At 39.6% G+C, this 23,856-nt stretch overlaps 1 protein-coding gene across 2 annotated transcripts in view; it reads left to right on the top strand.

The window, feature by feature from the left end:
- The first annotated feature begins 2,676 nt into the window (after window positions 1-2,676).
- Window positions 2,677-23,856, top strand: part of LOC123771080 (mucin-4) — an 83,769-nt gene continuing 62,589 nt past the window's right edge. The window contains exon 1 of one of the 2 annotated variants that reach the window (XM_045763397.2): window positions 2,677-3,319. In XM_045763397.2, coding sequence (XP_045619353.2) covers window positions 3,024-3,319 — 296 coding nt within the window. In that variant the 5' untranslated portion in view covers window positions 2,677-3,023. Of the gene's footprint in view, window positions 3,376-23,856 lie in introns of both variants that reach the window. The other variant, XM_069309574.1, reaches the window with a different exon arrangement.

Below are 23,856 nucleotides of genomic sequence, written 5' to 3'. Positions count from 1 at the left end.
GGTAAATTCAGGTTAAGTATTAAAAGCAACAGGTACACGAATAAAGAAGTCAACACCCATATCAGAAGATATTTATTATAACACCTTAGTATAATTTAGTATAACATATCAGAAGATATGTAGTTTATAATGGTATAACACCCCCCTCCCATAAAAATCTATTACAATATCTACTATCATTTTAAATGGCAGAATTTGGCCATAGTCATGATGAAACAGCAAGCCATAAGCTGGCTCGGAGTGCAGTACGGAGGCGGAGTTTCAGCCAACACCTTCCTGTGATTGGCTGTTGCAAGGAATGCCAACACTCTTTCTATGAATGAAATGCAAACTAAGAAATACGTCCTTTTGAACAACAACCTCTTGGTTTTGTTCTTGACATAAAATTTCCATCTAACTGAATAATGTAGTCCAATAAGTACAACATCGTTCAATAATACGATGCTCCGAGGGCGGAGCATCCTGTTATCGATTTTATTTGTGTTAAGCAACCTCCACTGATGACGTCGCAAGTTAGGTACCCACGACCATTTTTCTATAATCCCTGTTACAGCCTACAAAATTTATTTTTCACTTTAATTATACTTTTAAATAAACTATACTTCACTTTCTAGGTAGATTAAAGTTGAAACAGAATGTCATAAGCAGGGCTGGTGTTCTGAACAAAGATTATTTATTAAACGGACGGAATCTTTAGCTGATTTCCTTTCCTGTGATTGGCTGTTGCGAATGTCAACAAATAATACGTACCAATGATATTGAAGCGCCCGAGAAATCTTCCTTCAGCACAACACCCTGCCTTATGGGCTGCTGTTCGGCTATTTTTAGTGCGTTGGAAAAATAAGAGATGGCGCTAGGTGTATTTTGTAGGGTAGTTTGTTAATAGTGCAATTTGATGCCAAAAGATGGCATAAGCTGTATCTTATGGCTACTGTTTAACCAGCCAGTTGATAGTGTCCTTTTGTGCCAACAGATGGCATCAGCTGTATTATTATTACTTCCGAATTCCCTTTTAAGCACAAAACCCGTAGCTTATGATAAGGTTTTATATCAGGCTGGTATTAGTAGTTTTTTGTTTAATTAACAAGCTTAGGTATACAAATTAAACACCAGTCCGTAATATTATTAAAACAATAAATTATGCCTTTAATAACAGCATTTCATACATAAAAATACCTAGATATATTGAAATTTGGTAGTGAAATCCAGTCTAGGAATCTCTTATGACGAAACTGTACTGTGCTCGCTTTAGCAAGGTATATTACTGTGTAGGGGACAGGCAGCCAGTGTATATATACAGTAAAATCCATGTATATTACATCAACCGGAAGTAATTTGTCTGAGTAGTTGGTTAACATTTCCAAAAATGTAAGCAGGTTTGTAAGTCTGACAAGTTATATTGTAGTTATATGTAAATATAATGGACCTCTTCATTTTATTCAATTTACTCACTAGTGTATGTTTGTAAATGTGTTGTGTTGTGTTAGTAGCTTTGCAAGAATGTATAAATACAAATCTTATGTAATCTCACAATCCCACTGTACCTTGTCATTGAAAATGATTATTATTATTATTATTATTATTATTATTATTATTATTATTATTATTATTATTATTATTAACACATCCATGTTGTGTCGATTTTATAAGATTGTTCACTGAAAGATGATGAATGATTCCCTCCTATAGGAATTTCTCCATAAACTTGCAGATGTGTGATATCAAGCTTATTGGACACTAGTTCTCCGCTGAGCTCTTTCTGCCTTTTTAAAAGGTGGCATTTGCATATTTCCAATCTAAGGGCACTATTCCTTGGGCCAGATACTTTGTCAAAAGTAATTTCAGTGGTAGGCATAGTTCTTCTGCCAGTTCCCTTAATGATTTTGGATTGTATTTCACACCTGGGGCTTTGGAGTCTTTTAGTTAGTCAATGTTCTTCCTGATCATGTCTCATGGTTATCTTCCATTCATTAAATTGTATAAGGACAAAATAAAAGAACCTAACTTATATATCATTTGAAGACATGCGCTAATTATATAATCATGTGCCATATATTTATTCATATTCCTAACTCATTATCAACTTTTATTGCCTCGTTTTTGGTCATTTTATTGTCTTGGAAGAGAACAGCAGCGAACACGAGCCAGCGCATATGTATATACGAAACGGTTGGTGTATAGAAAATTTTCTTATACTGTACCGAACCGACATTATCCGAAATGGTTATGTACAAATCAACCAGTCCCCTTTTATATAGAATAGGGTTGCAGCACATTGCTGTGTATACCTAGGCTTGTTAATAATAATAATTACAATATCTAAAATATTCATTTATTCTCTATTGTGTCTTTATTTTATCCTGGACTAAAATATTATTTTGATCACTGAAATATACTTAGCTTATATTCTCAAATGATTGGTTACGTGTGTAAATACATATATCATATTATATAAAGCAAGTAGTATAGTTTGTGGCTTCTGGAGATTATACATTGTAGTTTATAAGCATATGAATTACTAGGCATTTTCGTGTTGTTGAAATAAGAAACAACTACCATTGATGCTAATATGACTTTATTTAAATGTATTTAAATTACTTATACAAATATTTAATTTATTTAAATCCATATTATGCCATCAGGAACAAATATTGCGAAATAACTAGTTTTCAGAAGCTTGTCAGTGGAGCCCCAGATCAAATTAAGAGAATCTTGCATGGACGGCGAAAGTCATCATATACCGCTTTCTGAACCGATATTAATTCGACCAGAAGAGATAAATAGCACCGAGATGGAATATAATAAGCAGGAGAGATGGGAAAAGAGAGAGAAAAGCGACGCAGGCGACCATTTTTAAATCTCTTTGTGTGTGTGTGTGTGGCGGCGGCGGCGGCGGCGGCGGCACAGCTGATTGTGGCTTCAGCTGATTGTGGCTCAAGATGGTGGAGGTGCAGTAGTGGCGAGGCTCCCGCGCCCCTCTCAACCCTTCTGTGGCGTTGACCAGCTCGCGGTACCGCGATGTTATGGATGTAGGTGGTGGAGGAGGTGTGCCGGCGGGGGATATGGTCAGTATGAGGGGTGACGGTGTGTCAGTGGGGAGCAGTGGGCAGACCAACGGTGTGGTGGTGGTGGGGGCTAGTGGTGTGGGCACTGGGGCTCTCTCTGATACTACTACGGCCGCGGGGATACACGCTCCCCACGGCCTGGAGTGCCACTCGAACGGCACCGGCGCCAATGGAGATACGCAGTGGAAGGTGGTGCCGCCGCAGGACTCGTCCAAGATGAGCAAGATTCGGGATATCGTGGAGAACTCTGCAAGGTAAGAGGAGTCTTCAACCAGCCTCCCTTACTCTCAAGGCCAAACAAATCTAGGGAGCTACTCTGCCCTCTCTCTCCCTCCCCACTACATATACACACGCCCTTTCCTCCTCCTTTTCCCTCTCCTTTTCCCCTCTTCTTAACCCTCTCAATCATTCGTAACAACACCCTCTTCCTGGGAACTGGAATCTGTCCCATTTACATGTATTTTTGTTCATGTGTTGGGTATGTGTGATGGAAACACTTGTCTCCTGGGGGCAGTTTTTCTTATTTGCTGTTGTTAATACTGTATTGCCAGTTATTCTGAAAGGATATATAGGCCCATATGCTTGACATTCGTATTTGTGATAGATTGTCCTATGACTGTCACAATCTCTGATGCTACTGCCAAATGTGTGGGAACTGATGGATAATGGGGGGGTTGGGGGGAGATTTACCAGGAAGTCACATATATAGTGCTTCCTACATCCATTTTACCGAATCTATGTATTAAGGTTTAATGGGTAAAGGTCTGAAATGTTGTGTGTTAAGGCTTTATAGGATTGTATGAAAGGTTGGGCATATACGTGGGTTGGTTTAGTTTAGGTTGGGCATATACATGGGTGGGTATGGTAACCTTTTTCCAATACTTCCCACAGGATGGGTATGGGATGCATAATAAATTAACAAAATTAACAAGTCAAATGTTTAGGGTATACCATAACTTATTTGCAGCATTATATGCTTTTAAGAATGTTAGTAATTATTTGAGGCCTTTGATTTTTTGCTCCTTCAGTTAATCCTCTGGTTAATTGTGCTTTAACTGGCCAAAACATAGTTTTTTAAATGTTTTCCTAGAAAAACTATTTAATAAAGCACAACAAACTCATAATAGGTGGTAGGGTGAAAGAACACGGAAACTGCATAGGAGAGGATGCATAAATCCTCACCAATGCATTTTGTGTGATTTTCTCTGCTGTGGGTCCCCCTTCTTCCAGCCAGAGGTGGTAATCCCTGAATATACAATTTTTTTTTACAAATTAAAACAAATTAGCCCTTACAGGGCCTGCTACTACTATACATAGAATGTAATAAGCATGATGAATATGAATATTATAATTATAATATGTTAAAAGTAATGAATAATCTCATAGCCTAATAAGGCTATATTATTCCTTACTTCGGGAATACAAGCTATTCCCGAAGCCGCCATGTTGCAAGTGCATGAACATTTGGTGCTAATTTGACTAGCAAATTATTGCAAGCACATCATAATCTTTAGGTTAAAGTGATGTACTGGTATTATAGTTTGCATTACAGCAGGGGTATCAAAAAGATTGATCATTTCCAAACAAAAGTCTAAAAGCTGTTTAGACTTTTAGACTAAAAGCTAAAATTTTATCAGAAGATAAAATCTGAATTTGTTTTAAAACAGAAGAGTTCACACACAGACTACAGATCAGCTACATTGAAATGTCTCAAATATATCAAATGTATGGAAGAAGTAACAAAATCAGTATATAGTAGTCTATTAGTAAATATTGTGACAGCTTGAATTCAACTTACTGTATTTGAATTATTTCAAGCATAGCTGGACATTTACATGGGTGGGTGTGGCTTAGGTTGGACATTTACATGGGTGGGTGTGGCTTAGATTGGACATTTACATGGGTGGGTGTGGCTTAGGTTGGACATTTACATGGGTGGGTGTGGCTTAGGTTGGACATTTACATGGGTGGGTGTGGCTTAGGTTGGACATTTACATGGGTGGGTGTGGCTTAGGTTGGACATTTACATGGGTGGGTGTGGCTTAGGTTGGACATTTACATGGGTGGGTGTGGCTTAGGTTGGACATTTACATGGGTGGGTGTGGCTTAGGTTGGACATTTACATGGGTGGGTGTGGCTTAGATTTGATATTTACACGAGTGGGTGTGGCTTAGGTTAAAAACCTTGGCCCGTGTAAAATTTGTACATTTTATAAGTAAATTTAAATTAATGGTGCATAAAATGGCATGCACACCACTATTGTTAATGATAAAATACATGATATTTGTCACTGTATCCACATAATTGCTTCTAGAGGATAAGTGAAAATATATGCAAGGAAATTATAAGTTGGAGCAGTGCGGTGACTCAAACCAGTGATCAGAGTACTCCGAGTTGCGCACCATACCGCCTGTACCACTACATTGTATACAAGTTATACAGCCTAGGGTTCCACTAAATCCACTGGAAGTCTGAAGGCTTCTACTAAAGCCAGTTCAAGTTTTGCATTGCCCATGCAAAGTACTCTACAATAGTTAAAAAAAAAAAAAATGTTTATTCAGGTAAAATTACATACATAGAAAATGAGATACAAATATAATGTTGCATAATACAGTTCATCAACCATACACTCCAGTTTCAGTTTCGTGTATTTGTAGGCTATGTAAATCAGAGCAAACTCTTGTCTCTCATCTTGCGATATCCTGCAGAATCCTTCAATATCCAGTGTATTAATGCCATGGAGGATATTTTATAAATGATAATTCTAATATGCTTTGTTGCAATTTTATGTATAGCAATTACAGTCTGGTTCTGTTACCTACAGTGACATTATTTTGTCAAATTTACATGGTAATTTTAATAACTGATGCCAACACATGCTGAGGCCTTAATTAAGATGTTTTCTACTGTAATCCTTTTGCACAACTGCTCACAGGATGAATATAGTGTGCTCAATAAGCAGTGCTTACATGATGAATATGCAGTGCTCAATAAGCAGTGCTTACAGGATGAATATGGTGTGCTCAATAAGCAGTGCTTACATGATGAATATGGGGTGCTCAATAAGCAACTGCTCACAAGATGAATATGGTGTGCTCAATAAGCAGTGCTTACATGATGAATATGGGGTGCTCAATAAGCAGTGCTTATATGATGAATATGGGGTGCTCAATAAGCAGTGCTTACATGATGAATATGGGGTGCTCAATAAGCAGTGCTTACATGATGAATATGGGGTGCTCAATAAGCAACTGCTCACAAGATGAATATGGTGTGCTCAATAAGCAGTGCTTACATGATGAATATGGGGTGCTCAATAAGCAATTGCTCACAGAATGAGTATATGGAGCTCAACTACTGCTAACAGGATGAACATAGGGTGCTCAATAAGCTACTCACTGGTTATGAATAGGGTGCTCAATTTACTATTGCTCACAGGATGAGTATGGGGTACTCATTATACTACTGCTCAAAGAATGAATATTTTGCATACAAAAAATTAACCTTCACTGGCAGCAGTAGCAGCAATGAAGTCAGAATACCATCTTCTCTCTTTCACTCACTGTAACTGTGTTTTTGTGAAGTTTGTGGAGAAGTTGTGTAACAATTACAATTTAAATTGGACAATGATACACATGGCAGTAGTAATGCCCTGCTTAAGTATGGTCCTGAGCTCCAGGTACAGTAATTACCTAAGTGTAGTTACCGGATATGCTTATGGTATGAGAGAGGTATGCTTATGGTGTCCTGTCTTCTCAGCACTCGTCACATAAAGTTTTGGGTTGGTGATGGTATCATTTCATATTTATTTATCCTAATTATTTAATGAGAACTGTTTTAACAATGTTTATATTGCTGTTATTTTTTTTTATTAGAATCATCCCAAATTCAAGAATGTGTAGTACTGTACTGTACTACTGTACAATACAATACTTTAAAAAAATTGGTTTTGAGAGTTTTGGGTAGGTTGCATTGCCCAATCATTAAATGGGGATAAATCCAATTGATACAATTAAAATGCTGCTCCAGTCTTCTTTAAATACAGTGCTGTAACTTTGTAAATTTTAGTCCAAAGAATTGTTTGGGGGGGGGAGGGGTGGAGTGAGCAAGCCACAAATTCCAACAGTAACCTCATATTACTCATAAGAATTACAAATAAGACTGTGGTATCGTGGAGTCACGCCACTCGACCAGGTGCATCAACGCACACCTTTTTAGTGGTCACTTGACAGTTTTAATTTTTGCAAGTTTTACATGGCTAAGGATTTGCGAAACTCACCATCTGCCAAGTATTTAGTCAAGTTGCTGTGCTGTGTAGTTTGTAATATTGTACTTAATCAGCCCATTAGGCTTATGGAGGTCCCCATATGCCAAATGACTGACCGACCTTTCACAGGATGCAAACCACAACAGTTGCATAGTCTGAGAAACAATGAATGAGTGCTGCTTACCACAATACAGTAATTGATTTTCTTGACATTCTTGGAATATTAACTAAAAAAAAAAGTTTTTATGGGCTTCCTGTGTGATTATTGTAAACTATTACATAATTAAAAAAAAATTAGTATGTAAACTAGAATAAACTCTTGGAAGGCATGCAATAGACTGATGCTATTGATACAATATGGCAGTTTCATCCTACTTTGAATTAAACAAAATCTTATGTTTACTTTGTAAGTAAAGCATAGTCAAAGTACAGTAGTACAGTTTGGTTAGTTCTTGACTCATAATCGGGAGTCCTGGGTGGAACAGAAACGACTGGGCTTGTTTCCTATCACCTAATGCCTCCGTTCACCTTACAATAAATAGGTACCTGGGCATTGGTTTAAGTTTTGTGGAACTGCATCCTAGGGTGGGTCATTAATTCGACCTTTGGGAAGGGGGGGGGGACATCAACATAAGCCTAACATATATACAATCTGCTTGTCCCGAGAAAATTAATTAATTACCTGGCAAGTTGATTTTCAATATCAGTAAATTTTATTTAAATAATTGGGTGATGGCAGTGAGTACAATTGTTGGGGTGTTAGTCAATACTGTACAGTATATCCATATGAATAGCTGCTCTATTTAGGCAAATTAAATAATGTGGTAAACTTTAAATGTTTACTAATAATACAGTACAGTACTATCCATCATTGATAATTATGCATCTTAAACCCATCCTGTTGGCAGTACATATTAGAAAGCAACTTGAACCCTTATTATCAGGAAAATCTCTATGGTCCACTCAAGTTGGTGTTCTCCACTACTGTACAGGCTAATAATGTTTCTGCTAAGGGTTTTTTTATAGTTTATTTTCTAGCACAGATGTGCTCATACATCTGTTCTCCATAGACAGGGTTAGAGATCTGTTAAGTCATCATATAGTGTGACTTGTGTTGGAGTACTGAGTAGTGGTATACTCCCTGGAGGGTGGAAGGTACAGTGATTCTGATTCTTATTCTGGTGATTCAGCAACATCAAGATTATTCACCCAATAATAGTAATACAATAATAAACTGGAAATAGTCAAATTGTTTATGGTTTGTATTACTGGACTTTCTTTCACCTTATGGGTTTCCCATAGTCAGGAACAGGAAGCCTGTTAGAGTTATTGAGGTCCTGTTAGGGTAATTGACTTCTTTATGATGCAACCCACAATAATTGCCTAATGCCCTTTTACCTTTTTTTACTGTAAGATGAACACTGGCACTAGATGAAAGGAAATACAGTGGAACCTCGAGTGATGAGCACCTCAATCTACGAGCATTTCAAATAATGAACGCGCCACTCGGCAAAAATTTGTCTCAATTGATGAACTTTCGCTTGATTAAAATTAACTAGAAAAGCACATGGTGCTTCCTAGCACTCCTGTTGGTTCTCACAAATTCTTGGACACCTCCAACGATCCAAATACTGTAACTGTTTTTTTTTTTTTTTTTTTTTAAGATGTTAATGATGCTGGGATGTAATGGGGTGACTGCTGTAATGTTGCAAAGCATTGATTTTTGTTTTTTTAGACAATGTTAGAAAACAAAATAAAAAATTTGAAAAGAGAACGAATGCCAAAAAGGTTCGTTCAATGAATGTCAGGTAGGCTTCTACATTTTCTAAAAAAAAAATTAAAAATAAAAAAAATTGTCATAAAGGTTCGTTCAGTGACTGTCAGGTAGGCTGCTCCATTTTCTAAAATAAAAATTGAAAAAAAATGGAAACAAGACAAATATCATAAAGGATCAGTCAGTGTATGTCAGGTAGGCTGCTCCATTATTTCAAAAATCGAATATCATACAATATTGATGTTTTTCGGTGGTGGAACAGATTACTGTACAGTATTTTTATTTCCATTACTGTATTTTAAGTGGGGAAATTCGTTTTGAAAGACGAGTGTTTCACATGACAAGCACAGTGCCGGAACGGATTAAATTTGTTAATCGAGGTTCCACTATATACCCAAATGTGTGTCCTGCCACGAGAATTTAACCTAGGACCTTTCAGTTGTGACCAGACTTTTTGCACTTTTACAGGATTCTGTATTTTTTAAATAATTTCTTGTGATAGGGGGGGGGGGTCTTTGTCTTATGAACTTCTGATCTTATGAATGGTCGCCAAAATCGCCATTTTTGCCTCTCGTTTCTCTATACGAACTAATTCCAAATTCTCCACGTCACGAACAATGCTAGTAATACTTTCAGAAGTTTATTGAGGAAATGTTTCTTAATAATGGCTAAGATGAAGATGAAATGTTCTGATGTACTGTATGTACCATGTCTATGCATTATCACATTTTACTGTGATAATATCTTCTCAAGGCTATCTTCTCACACACCACTGCTGTTAAAATGTTGTTTTATCAATTACTGTCCAACGCTGCAATAAGTTCGTGCGTTCACAAAAGCACATGCATGTCATTTAATTATTAAATACAATATTTACTGTCTTGTCTTACCACTTCCTTTATTACTTGTACTGTACTTGGTTCTTAATTCTTCAAAAAGGCATAAAATCTGACAAGTATGGTAGCTATGTCATTTAAAATACTGTTCGGTAAATAAAAAGCAACATTTCTTGTACTGTATTATAATGTATTATCTAAAAATTAGGCTTTTATTATATTTTGTGGTCCAGGAATGCTTGTCCCATTTATAGTATTGCACCGGTGGGAAATCTGGTACCAAGATACAAATAACTAACCTACAAATACCATTTTTGAAACAAGTTGAATGGTATATAGAATGCACTAGGAAGTGATGTGGTGAAGGCTGACTCCATACACTGTCTCAAATGTAGATATGATAAGAGTTCAATAAGCTCAGGAACCTGCACACCAGTAGATCGGTAGTTAAGAGGCAGGACCAAAGAGCCAAAGCTCAACCCCTGCAAGCACAACCTGCGAGTATAACTAGGAGAGCATATCTTGATCATAAGTCGGGGATGGCTGTATATTTTTCACTTTTTTTTATGCTGTTGCCTCCTTAGCCCAAGAAAGTGTGAAATGGGATATTGACAATGAATGCCAAAAATGGTTAAATTTTTATATTGAACTGTAAAGTTGTTCTTATTCTCATGATCTGTATGGTAGGTTTGGTTTTTGGCTCTTATTTTGACTGGCCTGTAATGCATAGACTTGTATACTTGCATGATTATTATACAAAGTGTGTGAAGAGTTGGTGTTGTCTGACTTGGAAGTGCATTGAATTTACTACAGCCCCATAGGTCCCAGGGTACTCTCTCACTTCATCTTCCATTCCTTCCCCGCCCCCCACCACCTCTCTTACCTCATCTTTCCCCCACCTCTCACCTCATCTTTCCCTCACCTCATCTTCCTCCTCTCACCTCATTTCCTCCCACCCCTCTCAACTCATCTCCCTCTTTCCCCCCTCTCACTCACCTCTCCTCCCCCTTTCCCCCCCCCCCTCTCGCACCTCTCCACCCCCTCCTCATCTTACATCAATACTGTGTATACTGTCTTCATAACCATAGCTATCTTCAGTACTCTGTATCCTCATCACTGTAACCATTATGAATTCGTTTGATTATTGTTGAGTAAATCACGAAAATGCCTAGTTAAACGATGGGAGTAACTACTTGTACACTATGGAAAATGCATCTGCTATTTCATTTTATGAGGTCTGGAATGAAATATGCCTAGACTCTATGTATAGATTACTGTATTTTGAAATTGTTATTTAAGTTTTTGCCAGCATCTTGTATGCTGCTGGTAATTACCTAAGTGTAGATACAGGATGAGAGCTACGCTTGTGGTAACCACCTTGCCTAACTTGTGGTCTCCTGCGGGCCTTGTGCTTGTGGTCTCCTGCGGGCCGCTCCAAGCAACAGCCTGGTGGACCAAACTCTCACAAGTCGAGCCTGGCCTCGGGCCGGGCTTGGGGAGTAGAAGAACTCTCAGAACCCCATCAACCAGGTATCCCGTCTTCCCAGCACTCTGTCATATAACGCTTTGAAACTACTGACGGTCTTGGCCTCCACCACCTTCTCACCTAACTTGTTCCAACTGTCTACCACTCTGTTTGCGAAAGTGAATTTTCTTATCCTGGTGTTATCCTGTTAGTGCACCTCTGGTTTTAGGTATTGGAATGAAAGTAAATCCACTTTGAAATATCTTCCTGATTCCTGTAGGTCTCATTTATGGTGTACAGTCCTCCAGGTCTCCCCCCTCCCCCTCTCTCATCTTCATTGCTTAACACTTCTTGCGACTGAGCTCTTTAAGCGCCATTTGTCTGCCTACTACTGGAGTTCGTCAAGGTCTTGCACCCATGCCTGCCTTGGTGGGGCTGCTTGGGAGGTGGTGTGTAACAGTTGTGTGGAGAGAAGGGCCCCAGGGGATAAATGGTATATGAGAGGTAGTTTGTGTTGTATGGTGGGCTAGAGGAGGAGTTGGCGGTTTGCAGGCTGATTTTTTAGTTTTTTTTTAAGGTGGGTGGGAGGGCAGTTAAGGATAGGTAAATTGTTGAAAGGTGGATTACAGTGAGAGTTATGATCGTAGGGAGGCTGTCTACCTTGTTGGCGTGATGTACAATGTGTTTAGAAGTTAGGCAAGGTGGTTGGCAAGTGAGAGATTTTTCACAAGTGTTTCAGGTAATGTGGGTGTTCATTGATGAATGGTTTGACATATTCATATGTGCACACAGATGCTTAGGAACATGGCATGCTGTACCTCTTTGAAGTGTCATGTTTTAGGGGTAAATAGTGGAAGTAGGGCAGGGAAGAGGAGAGAGAGAGAGGGAAGAGGGGTGGGGCGAGAGAGGAGGGGGGGAGGAGGGAGGAGGAGGAGGAAGCCTGGAGGGGAGGAGGAGGAGGATGAGGATGGGTGAAGGAGAAACAAGATGGGGTGGAAGAAGAGGGAGAGAGGTTGGTAGGGGGGGGGGAAGAGAGAGCGGGGGAGTGAAGTAATATAGGGGGGAGAGGTAGGTAGGTAGGTACATTGGTGGGAGATGTAGGGAGGGAAGTACATTGGGGAAGATGAGGGAGGAAAATACATTGGGAAGTTAGGGGAGGAAAGAACATTGGGGAAGATGGGAAGAGGAAAATACATTGAGGAAGTTAGGGTAGGAAAGTACATTGGGGAGATGGGGGGAAAGTGAAGTACATATGTGCTGGAGAGAGGGGGGGCAAAGTACATACATGGGGGTGATAGGTAGGTGGGGTCAGAGAGGGAGTGAGTAAGAAAGTAGGTGGAGGAGAGGTAGGTGAGGGAAAAGGGAGAGAGGAATTTAGGTGGGGAGGGGATGGGAGGGAGGTATATGTAGGTGGTGAGGGGAAGGGAGGTACACAGCATCTCCAGTGCCAGGTGAGTACACTACGGGCTGATCATAGCCCTTGCTGCTTGCCCCGCTTCTGTGCCAGGTGAGTCCACTACAGGCTCACCATCGCCCGTGCTACTTGGAACTTTTGTTCCGAGTAGCTGAATCTAAAACAACAACAACAACAACAGGGAGGCAAGTGTGGGTTTTTTTTTCCTACCACAGACATGGCCTTGCATTTACAATGTTAACTAGCATTTATATACATTTTCTTCTGTCTTCCATGGAGAGGGTTAGAGATCTGTTAAACCTATAGTTCAGTGATTTATTGAACAATCAACTACAGAAGGTGATTGTAGTGTACGGTACAGTATTTAAATGCTAATCTAACCTACAAACATAAATACACAGGTTAACGTCTGTCCCATATAAACAGTGATTGAGGCGTCTTTTTACTAGTGTCGTTGTTGTTGTTGTTTAAGATTCGCTACCTGAAACAAAAAGTTCCAAGCAGCACTGGGCTATGATGAGCCCGTAATACATAGTGTCATTAACATACGTTTACAAAGGTGAAATGAAATTCTGACCAGTTTCCACACATCCTGTACACATGTACATATATTTATGTATACACAGTACATACAGGTGGGTGGTGATAAATAAAGGTAGGTGGGAGTTAGGTTGGCAGGAGAGGAAGGGAGGGGAGGGAAGGAGGCTAGATAGGACGGTGTGGGGGGGGGGGGGGAGGAAGGAGGTAAAGGGGTGGGAAAAAGGGGAAGAGTAAGTTAGTTGTGGTTTCTTAATTAGGGGGGTCAAAGATGAGCATAGGTTGTATATTTTTATTGGGGGATTGGATGGGTCATGGTTGAAGATCAGGGTCAGTAATTACAATAATGATCAAAATGCTGGATGCATTAGTGGCTTTTAAAAAATGTACCACACTACTTAAATGTTTTTAAAATGACTCCCTTTACTTCCCTGTAAACACATCTACCTTGTGTAGCTTCCGGTGATCAACTGGCCCCCGCCGCCCGGTCCCCGACCAGGCCTCCCAGTTGGTCGTCAAGTCAACCAGGCGGTTGAACGTGGCTGCTCGCAGCCTGATGTATGAATCACAGCCTGGTTGACCAGGTATTCTTTAGAGGCATTTGTCGAGTTCTTGAAGGTGATAGAGTTCTTCCTCAGTGTACCTATTGTACCTCTGCTTTTCAACAGGGTATTTTGCACATCCTGCCACGTAAATATAATAATATCAAAGCATATGATTTGCTAATTGTTTTTTTTTAGCCATGGCCTGTTTGAGCACACTTGTCTAAGATATTGCTCTTACCGTCATTAAATTTATCAACACTGACACATTCCATCGCTACTTGTGTGTGTGCCTTTCCTATCTCTTTAATTAATGGGATTCATTTTATCAGTTGCCAAGATAGCTACAGTATTAGCAATTACAGATATTTATAATTCATATAATTTTAAATTTGTTGAAAGTGCACTGATTCAAGACCAAGGCATATGTATGTTTGTAAATAATTTGTTTACATTGGCAGCTAGTGAGGCCACACACTCAAACTGCACGTGTGAGGATCTTGAGCCAACACTTGCCTTGCATGGCACCATGAAAATTGGCAAGTGGCAGGAGGAACTCCAATAACCTCTTAGTTACTATGTTGAACAAAGGAATGAAAACCTTCTCTGTGCTTCTTTTAATCTTTGTTTTGATACTTTATTACATTCATTTAGTATACTGCTCTAGTGTTAATTGAAAAAATAATTCTCACGATTGTTCTTGTTAATCTGGTGCACTTTTCATATATTTTCGAGAAAGTGATAAGTAGTACTTTATATTTTTTCCGTGTCAGTAAATATTGTATTTAATCATTAAATGGCATGTATGTGCTTTTGTGAATGCACGAACTTATTGCAGCGTCGGACAGTAATTGATAAAACAACATTTTAACAGCAGTGGTGTGTGAGAAGATAGCCTTGAGCTCATGATGTAAAGCCATTTTCTGGCAACCAAAATGACTTGCTCTTTAGAGATACAATTTATTGTAACAAGTCTTGTACGCAACTCGGTTATTTTTAGGGGTCTTTAACCATGGCCTCTTGGCATCTTATGGGATAGGCATGGTGTTTGTGGAGAAAAAGTATATTGTATTGTACAGTACTTTATATGTATAACTTCTTATTTAAAGTAAGCTGTTATTATGTGGATAATGGACAGAACTTATCTGTGTTTATAATGAATTTATTGCTGTAGTATGTAATTTTATGTAGACTATGTACCTGGTTCTCTTTATGGGTTGACAGTTTAGATAATTTTGTTTGGTAATTCATCAATTCTAAATATACTGTATACAGTATAGGCTACACTCTTCAGTGTGTAGCCTAAGTATTTATAAACAGTACAATATACTGTATATATATAGTACACTATAAATTGTCAACCACACTATCATGGAAATATACATTTCGTTCACTTGGACATGAGGAGACTCGAACTGCTATAGACAGCTATAATAGGAAAGATTTCAGAGATAATAATCCGCTGCCCACTGAAATTTTATACTTTCCCAGGCTGTCACTTAAGTACATAGGAATTAGTGATCCAGGGCAGTGATCCAAGTGAAGTAGAGCTTCTGCCTCGCGAATTGCCTCCGGTCAGCAATTCGAGTCTCCTAGTTTTGCCCGAAACGCTATGCGTACTAGTGGCTTTAGGTATTGTATGTACTAGCTCTATCTATACATCCAACATTATGTTTGTAAATCAACTATGCACGTACGTTCCTGAATAAAATTTACTTTACTTACTAGTTTCCAAGTGAATAAAATTAGTGCACTGTATAGAGTTTATATTCCCAATTTTTTTTGTTTAATTTTGTGGTGGCCTATGAAAATTACTACAACATTGTTAAGAGAGGATAAAAAGTTGAGCATTCTGTTAAAAAAAAAAATTATTGTTTGCATAATCATTTATATCCATGTTGCTTTGTTCTTACACTAGGCTATTCAGTATAAATATTCTTCAGTACAGTACTACTGTATATTAAAGTAACTACATTTATACTCCAATCATGTTGGTTTTAGTATATACTTTCTCTTGATATTTAATTATTAAATCAGGGCAATTCTCTTAAAAAATCAGTGAAAAAATATAGCTTCAGTGAAGCTATTTGTTTTTTGTATAAAATGTTAGGGGTTTTGTTAATACTGTTTCATCAAAAGTCAACCTAAATGTTGTACTGTACGTACTTAACTTTAGGTCATTCCATGGGTGATAAATCCTCTGCAGCGTGACCTGTGGCATGGCCTCTGACCAGGCATCCCAGATGTAAGCGTGCTCAGCCGGAGGCCTCGTGTGTGCTAGCTGATAGTCAATAGTCACCACTAGCACTTGTTTCTTAGCGTTCAGTTGGTGTGCAGTTTATAATCTGAAAGGAATAATGAGATAAAACACAGCAATTATTTGGGGAAATTCCCCTGAGTTGTAAAATCTTTAAGATTTAAGGTGGGGACTGTACCCTGGTGGGGGCTATGGGGCTATACCCGGCTAGTTAAATCCCGGGGGCTATACCTGGCTCGTTAAATCCGGGGGCTATACTAAACCCGGTGTTAAAATGTTGGTAGCTTTTTAAATCATATTCAGGAAGGCAACAGGCCAATGACTTGCTAAATAGGGCACCAGTCATTGAACTGTCAGAATGGTACATCAGAAGTCTGTGTATTAAACCGAGTATGTGTATTGTTACTGTTTTTTTTCTAACACCTTGTACAGTACTGTACTTGATTTTTTGTTGGAGAGTGTACAGAAAAGATTTGCTGTCTGCTCAAGTCAGGTTATCAAGGGGGGGTATCAATTATTACATTGTACTGTATTACATTGTAGTATTTGCCTAGTTGTATTTGCAGAGGATGAGCCATGGCTCTTGGATCCCATCTCTCGACTCTTAATAAGCTGGGGTATAGTTGCCAGAGCATTTTGGGATCATGAAGGATGTTGTTACATTTAAAGTTAATAATGACAGTATTCTAGTGCAGTATTAATTATCTTTCATTGTCTTATTTAAGAAGTTTAATTAATACTGTAAATAATAGAACAGATTAAAAAATAATTGTGGTAATGTTGGATTTGAATTTGGTTGAAAGATTAGCGGCAAAATGAGCTCTTCTCTTTAAGGAGATGATGGCATCATTATTACCCGGCTAATATGATCAATGGTAAATCTAATGTTAATGTGATCAATTCATCACAAAATATAGCCACTGTGGCAATTCAAGTAATAAAAGAAATGATATACTAATATGCTAGCTATTTTTTTGGCTAAAGTTTCAAAATAGTTAGTATTTTCAACAGTTTGATCCTTTTCTTGACCTTACTTTAGTTGCTTGGGTCAGCATGTGCTTTCTACTCTATTGTTCTGAAGATGTCAGGGTGAAAGTGCTGGACAAAGTAACTGTCTTTGTAAGTTGTTGTTTTTTCTCTCTTCTCCCAAGTGTGTGATTGTACTACAGTGCACTTGCATTATCTCTTTAAGTCCATTAAAAGTCCATTAGTGATGGACTTTTGACCATCAGTAGTTTAATGCATGATTTCTTGTTCTGTATTAAGCATCTTAAACCTAAAACTATGAGAGATGACATGACTCCAGCAACAGGTTACACAACTTTATATTTCTCTCATTTTTTTTACCATTTATGAAACTATATAATTTATATACTGTAGTTCTGGCCTTGTACAATATTTAGGTCTCATTGTAAAGAACATAAAGAGTAAATGAAGCCAAAAGAAGCCTGTTGACCCATATGATGCAGCTCCTGTTTATATTGACCCCAGACTCATCTATATAGTATCTGTAAAATAGAATGTCTGTCTAATGTCGGAAGCCCAGGTGCTTGGGGCTAGTCTCGCCCAACTTTGCAAGATGACACATGAGGGGGTATAGGAGTGCGATATGTCGGTCATAGTTGACTTCAGTGCCATCCCTTTAAGGAAGAGTTGCTCCTATTGCAACCCCTGTAATTTTCATGGCCTGAAATTGATGGATTTGTTCTTCATAGAGTTAAAAGTTTTTCAGTTAATAATAAATTTTAGGATATGGGGAGATGGGTGGGTTGTGGGGAGAGAGAGAGAGAGAGAGAGATCCCTCCTCACTCCATCCTCTCCCATTGCAATGTTTTATTGATGCTCTTGTTATATAAATGAGGGTTATATTGTAACTATATTTCAATACACTGTACCATTGTTTAGCCAAATGTGAAATGGTGGTAATTCATGTACAAAAATTGTTCAAATATGATTTTTTTTATGTACAGTTTTAGTTCATTGATGAGACATGTGAGGCATTCAGTTAAATATGAATTTCGCTGTTTTGCTAGCCCCAAAAATCGCCCGTTCCCTTTTTTTTGCTGAAAGATTTACCCTTTAAGTCTACATAATTTAGTGCAGCTTGATACAGTACTAGTTTTTGTGCTTGTAAAGGCCACCTGACTACATACACCTTTACTGGTCAGGTACTGACTGGTCTATATCCCTGATATGAGGTCATCAGTATGGTTGCAGAGTAGCATTGATTAGGTTAACTCATTTAATACTGTACGTTAGTAATTGTTGTATTCTTGAACATTTAAGGACTTCAACGGGTAATTTTTATTTGTTTTCGCAATTGCCATTAACTTAATCTGTTCTAGTACAACAGATGTTAATGTATTTGGATGAGAGTAAGGTAAGGTAATATCAGGAGAAAGCACTGAGCCATTATGAGGATAATGGTTTGGGATAGGACTTGGAAGGAATGGTGTGCAACCACTTGGTCGGTCGGGGATTGAACGCAGACCTGCAAGAAGCTAAACCGTCGCTCTCCCGGAGGATAGGACACATGTAGTTGGTCCACCACGAACCTTATACTGTATTTATGTGCACATAATTTTTTTTCCTACGAAACCCTCTTGAAAATCACATTAAATAAATATATAATACAGTGTATAATACTATTTGTTTTTCCACAATGTACTTGTAAATTAGAAGTCATTTTCACCTGCAAATATGGTAAGAATTGGTGACGTGTGAAATCTACTGTAGGATTCATTAATTCATTAAGACATAAGACTAAATTGAACACGCTCGGTACTCTCTGATTCCTTGTGCCGTCGACATTTCCTGAAACTTGGCTTAGTTTTGTAGTCGCTAATTTGTACTTGCTATATTGGTTTATTAATGCTACAGTGCAGCTTGTGATCTGACACGCACTCTAATTATGTTATCCTCGTTTGTGTCTGCATTTTTGTTGCATAAAAAGGAAAATTAAATCTTTTTATTACTGTGATTAAAATTTGTCAAGTTTTTTTCGGCAATGTGGTTTTTAAACTTCAGCCATACTAAATATTGACCTGTATTCACTTGTTTCGTGGAAGAGCTTGTATGTGTACAATATAGCATAAGTGGAGTCTATTACACAAGCCCAGTTTGTTAACTGTAGGTAGTAACTAAGTGATTGTAACCTATCCACCGCTGCCCACTGGATGGGGGGCGGTGTGCAGGACAAACATATCAATTGTGACACTAGCTCTCCACATATGCCAGTTGCTTAATTTAGAAACTGTACTTGTGGTCAGTCTCGAACCCATTGATGATATGACGACTTATAGTGAATTTTGTAACTAGCTCATCAAGATTGTAACTGGCTTAGCTAAATGAATTGTGGGGTTCAGTCCCTGAGCCCATTATGTGCCTCTGTAACCCTTTTTACTACCGCCTACATGATGGGTATGGGGAGCATAATAAATGAACTAAACTAAAAAAAATCTACGCGAGCTTCACAAGCGCCAGAATGCAATGGGTCACAATGGCTGTAGTGTACAAGCCACAGGTGAATGTGATCCAAGGTTTAATCTGCGTCGGGAGAGTGGAGGAGCCTGTAATAGAACTAGAAACTGACAGTGAAATAACCTGGGGCCAGATTCACGAAAACACTTACGCAAGTACTTAGGAACGTGTACATCTTTCCCTCAATCTTTGACGGCTTTGGTTACTTTTATTAAACAGTTTACAAGCATGAAAACTTCCCATTCAACTGTTGTTATTGTTATAAACAGCCTCCTGGTGCTTCGGAGCTCATTAACTGATAATTGGATACAAAGCCGCCAAAGATTGAGAAAAGATGTACAGGTTCGTAAGTACTTGCGTAAGTGCTTTCGTGAATCTGGCCCCTGGTTGGATAGGGCGGTCGTGAGGGTAATGGGTGAGGCGAGCGAAGGTCCACTGGCGTAAATTGACGCTAAGGGGGCCGGGTTGAATTAGGCTTCCACCAAATTAGGTCCCACCTGCCGCTTCTCTCACTTGGAGGCGAGTGGGAATTAGTTTCTTCCCCCCCCCCCCTACCCCCTTCTACTCACACAAGGCGTTTAGGCTTGCGTTGTAAAGTATTAAAAGCTGCATTAAGTTTCAGCATTTTTTTCAATTTTCGCTACGGCTGTAAAGTTTCGCCACGTTTTATTCGTAAAGCAACAGGTTCTGTTACACATTAGCTGTTGTTGTTCAAGATTCGCTACTTGTAACAAACAGTTCCAAGTAGCACGGGCTATGGTGAGCCCGTGCACATTAGCTGTGAAATCTGAAGTGTTGCGTTAGTCGTCCGGGCAAATTTCAGAGTAACGTTAAGAGTTGATTCTTACCTTTCTACGCGTTAGTTTTATTATTTGCACATTACTTATTAAACTTGTGAATAATATTCAGTAAGTTTGGTCGCGTTTTTCGTTCCATTAACGTCTTGGTTTTTGTAGTTAAGCTGGAGGAGTCATATCACTTAAGTTGTGACTGTAAATTAAGTTTGGCAGGTAACAGGTATATTGGCCACATTCAGGCGTCAAGGCCAGAATGTTTACCTTATATAACTAGTCAGATATCAAGGCCATTTTTCCCTCCTTAACGTCTGTAAGTAAGCACCTCTCGATATTTTTTTAACCTAATGTTCTAAACGGACTTATAATAAAAAGTCGTGAAACGAACAGTAAATTAATAATATTGAAATGTTTGATATTAGCCTACGTCTTGGGTGAATCAGCTGGTGCAACAGGTCACCACGTGATTCTGTTTACATTGGCCAGGGTTTCTGGCCGAGTCCAAATATGAAAACAAATGAGGCGTGTTCGTCTGTGTTGTAGGAGAAGGAATATATCTCATGTTGATATAGGGAGAGAGGGGGAGTGCTACTGTTCTATGATTAAAGTTTTAATTGGTAATAATGATTCGTTTTGTCCGGTTCCGGAAGCCTGTGTGTGTGTGTGTGTGTTGTGTGTTGTGTGTGTGTGTGTGTGTTGTGTGTTGTGTGTGTGTGTGTGTTGTGTGTGTGTGTGTGTGTGTTGTGTGTGTGTGTGTGTGTGTTGTGTGTGTGTGTGTGTTGTGTGTGTGTGTGTGTGTGTGTGTGTGTGTGTGTGTGTGTGTGTGTGTGTGTGTGTGTGTGTGTGTGTATTCACCTAGTTGTGTTTGCGGGGGTTGAGCTTTGCTCTTTCGGCCCGCCTCTCAACTGTCAATCAACTGTTTACTAACTACTTTTTGTTACACACACACACACACACACACACACACACACACACACACACACACACACACACACACACACACACACACACACACACACACCCACACCCACACCCACCAGGAAGCAGCCCGTAACAGCTGACTAACTCCCAGGTACCTATTTACTGCTAGGTAACAGGGGCATTCAGGGTGAAAGAAACTTTGCCCATTTGTGTCTGCCTCGTGCGGGAATCGAACCCGCACCACAGAATTACGAGTCCTGCGCGCTATCCATCAGGCTACGAGGCCCCAGAGGTTGTGTGTGTGTGTGTGTACTCACCCACCTAGTTGTGCTTGCGGGGGTTGAGCTCTGGCTCTTTGGTCCCGCCTCTCAACCGTGTGTGTGTGTGTGTTAGGCTTGTATGTTAAATCTTGCCATGGTCAAAACTACTGACCTTTCCCAGGATGCAAGCCAACAATAGTTGCCGAAATCCCGGGCACCTATTTACTGCCAGATGAAAAAATTCAGGCATCAGGTGAAAGGAAACGTGCCGAACCATTTCTGTCCCGCATTAGAATTGAATCCAACATCTCCGATTATAAGTAAAAAAACGAAGCCAATTGTACTACGAAACCCTTACTAGACCCACTGTACTTTGTTAGTAGACAATTTGCTCTTCATTTGCGCAACGAACCTTGGGCCAGGTTCAGGGAGCAGTTACGCAAGCATTTACGAACCTGTACATCTTTTCTCAATCTTTGGCGGATTTGTTTACAATTATCAAACAGTTAATGAGCTTCAAAGCACCAGGAGGCTGTTTATAACAATAACAACAGTTGATTGGCAAGTTTTCATGCTTGTAAACTGTTTAATAAATGTAACCAAAGCCGTCAAAGATTGAGGAAAGATGTACACGTTCGTAAATCTGATTCCAGAGCACTGCAGGTTAGCCACGTGCAAAATTTCTTCAATCTTTGACGGCTTTGGTTACATTAAACAGTTTACACGCATGAAAACTTCCCAATCAACTGTTGTTATTGTTATAAACAGCCTCCTGGTGCTTCGGAGCTGCTCATTAACTGTTTAATAATCGTAAACAAAGCCGCCAAAGACTGAGAAAAGATGGACAGGTTCGTAAGTGCTTGCGTAACTGCTGCGTGAATCTGACCCCAGGCCGTTGTCGGCGTGAGGGGGCTTGATGCGCGGCTGTCGGAGTGTGGTACTCATGGTATAGCATTTCACTCTCCTTTTTGAGTCTTTGTGCTCTTGCAGTCTTCTTGACCAATGTTGCTGACACCTTTTATTTTTTATCTTCCTCTGTGTTCTTTTCTTCTCCACTTCTGCTTTCTAGATAAGGCTTTCTGACTCGGTTCCGATCTCAACTATTCTTTTATTTGAGTTTTTGTGTTGGAGGGCTAGTTGAGGCTACTCTCTCTCGACCTTAGAGCTCTCCCTCCAAACCCCCCTCTCTCTCCACCCAATCTCTTCCTCCAACTCTCTCTTGCTAGCTCAACTGTGCCTCAACTTGTAAAGGGTTCACGAGAGAGAGTGAGAGTGAGTGAGTGAGTGAGTGAGTGAGTGAGTGAGTGAGTGAGTGAGTGAGTGAGTGAGTGAGTGAGTGAGTGAGTGAGTGAGTGAGTGAGTGAGTGAGTGAGTGAGTGAGTGAGTGAGTGAGTGAGTGAGTGAGTGAGTGAGTGAGTGAGTGAGTGAGTGTGTGTGTGTGTGTGTGTGTGTGTGTGTGTGTGTGTGTGTGTGTGAGTGTGTGTGTGTGTATAAATGGCGAATAAATAGGAAAGGTATAGGTATAAACCGTATAGTAAGGTGGAGGGGCGGGCACAGTATTGGACAGGGTGTGTTTACGTTTGTGACGTCACTAGGTGGGGGCGCGTCCATTGACCACGTACACCACTTGTGGTGGGGGTCTGTGTTTTGATTGAGATAAGTGTAGATATAGTGTGTGTCGTGTGTTTTTTGTAGCGAAGGGATGCGATGTTTTATGTACAAATACATTTTTTTGGGATTGTAAGAAGTAGCAATTTTTTTTGTATATTAGTCATGCCTGTGGGCCGCTCCGAGCAACAGCCTGGTGGACCAAACTCACAAGTCAAGCCTGGCCTCGGGCCGGGCTTGGGGAGTAGAAGAACTCCCAGAACCCCATCAAGCAGGTATCAACCACGTATGCCTATTTTTCATTCAATGGACATGAAGTATTTTTGCGCTATTATCGCCAATCTTCGACTTTGTTATTGTTAGTGTCGTCATTAGATGAAAGTAAACATGAGACACTTTCAAGAAACCTCTTGGCATTTAGCACCTTGTCGCGCAATCAAGTGCAGGAAATTCCCAGCGTGGGGTTGAAAGCGCGAGAGAGGAGGGGGGTCGCCGCTTGATGCAGTGCATCGAACTAAGGCACAGGGAGGGACCTCAGTGGCTACCTGATCAACCGGGTTGTGATTCATACGTCACACGGCGAGCAGTGTGCCGTCTAAAACAGCCTAGTTGATCACACTACCAACCAGGAGGTGA

Source organism: Procambarus clarkii, chromosome 65, assembly GCF_040958095.1.
Source record: "Procambarus clarkii isolate CNS0578487 chromosome 65, FALCON_Pclarkii_2.0, whole genome shotgun sequence".
In the NCBI taxonomy this organism is placed as follows: Eukaryota; Metazoa; Arthropoda; class Malacostraca; order Decapoda; family Cambaridae; genus Procambarus; species Procambarus clarkii.
The sequence above is the reverse complement of the archived record's forward strand: the minus strand, read 5'-3'. Positions and strand labels throughout refer to the sequence as shown.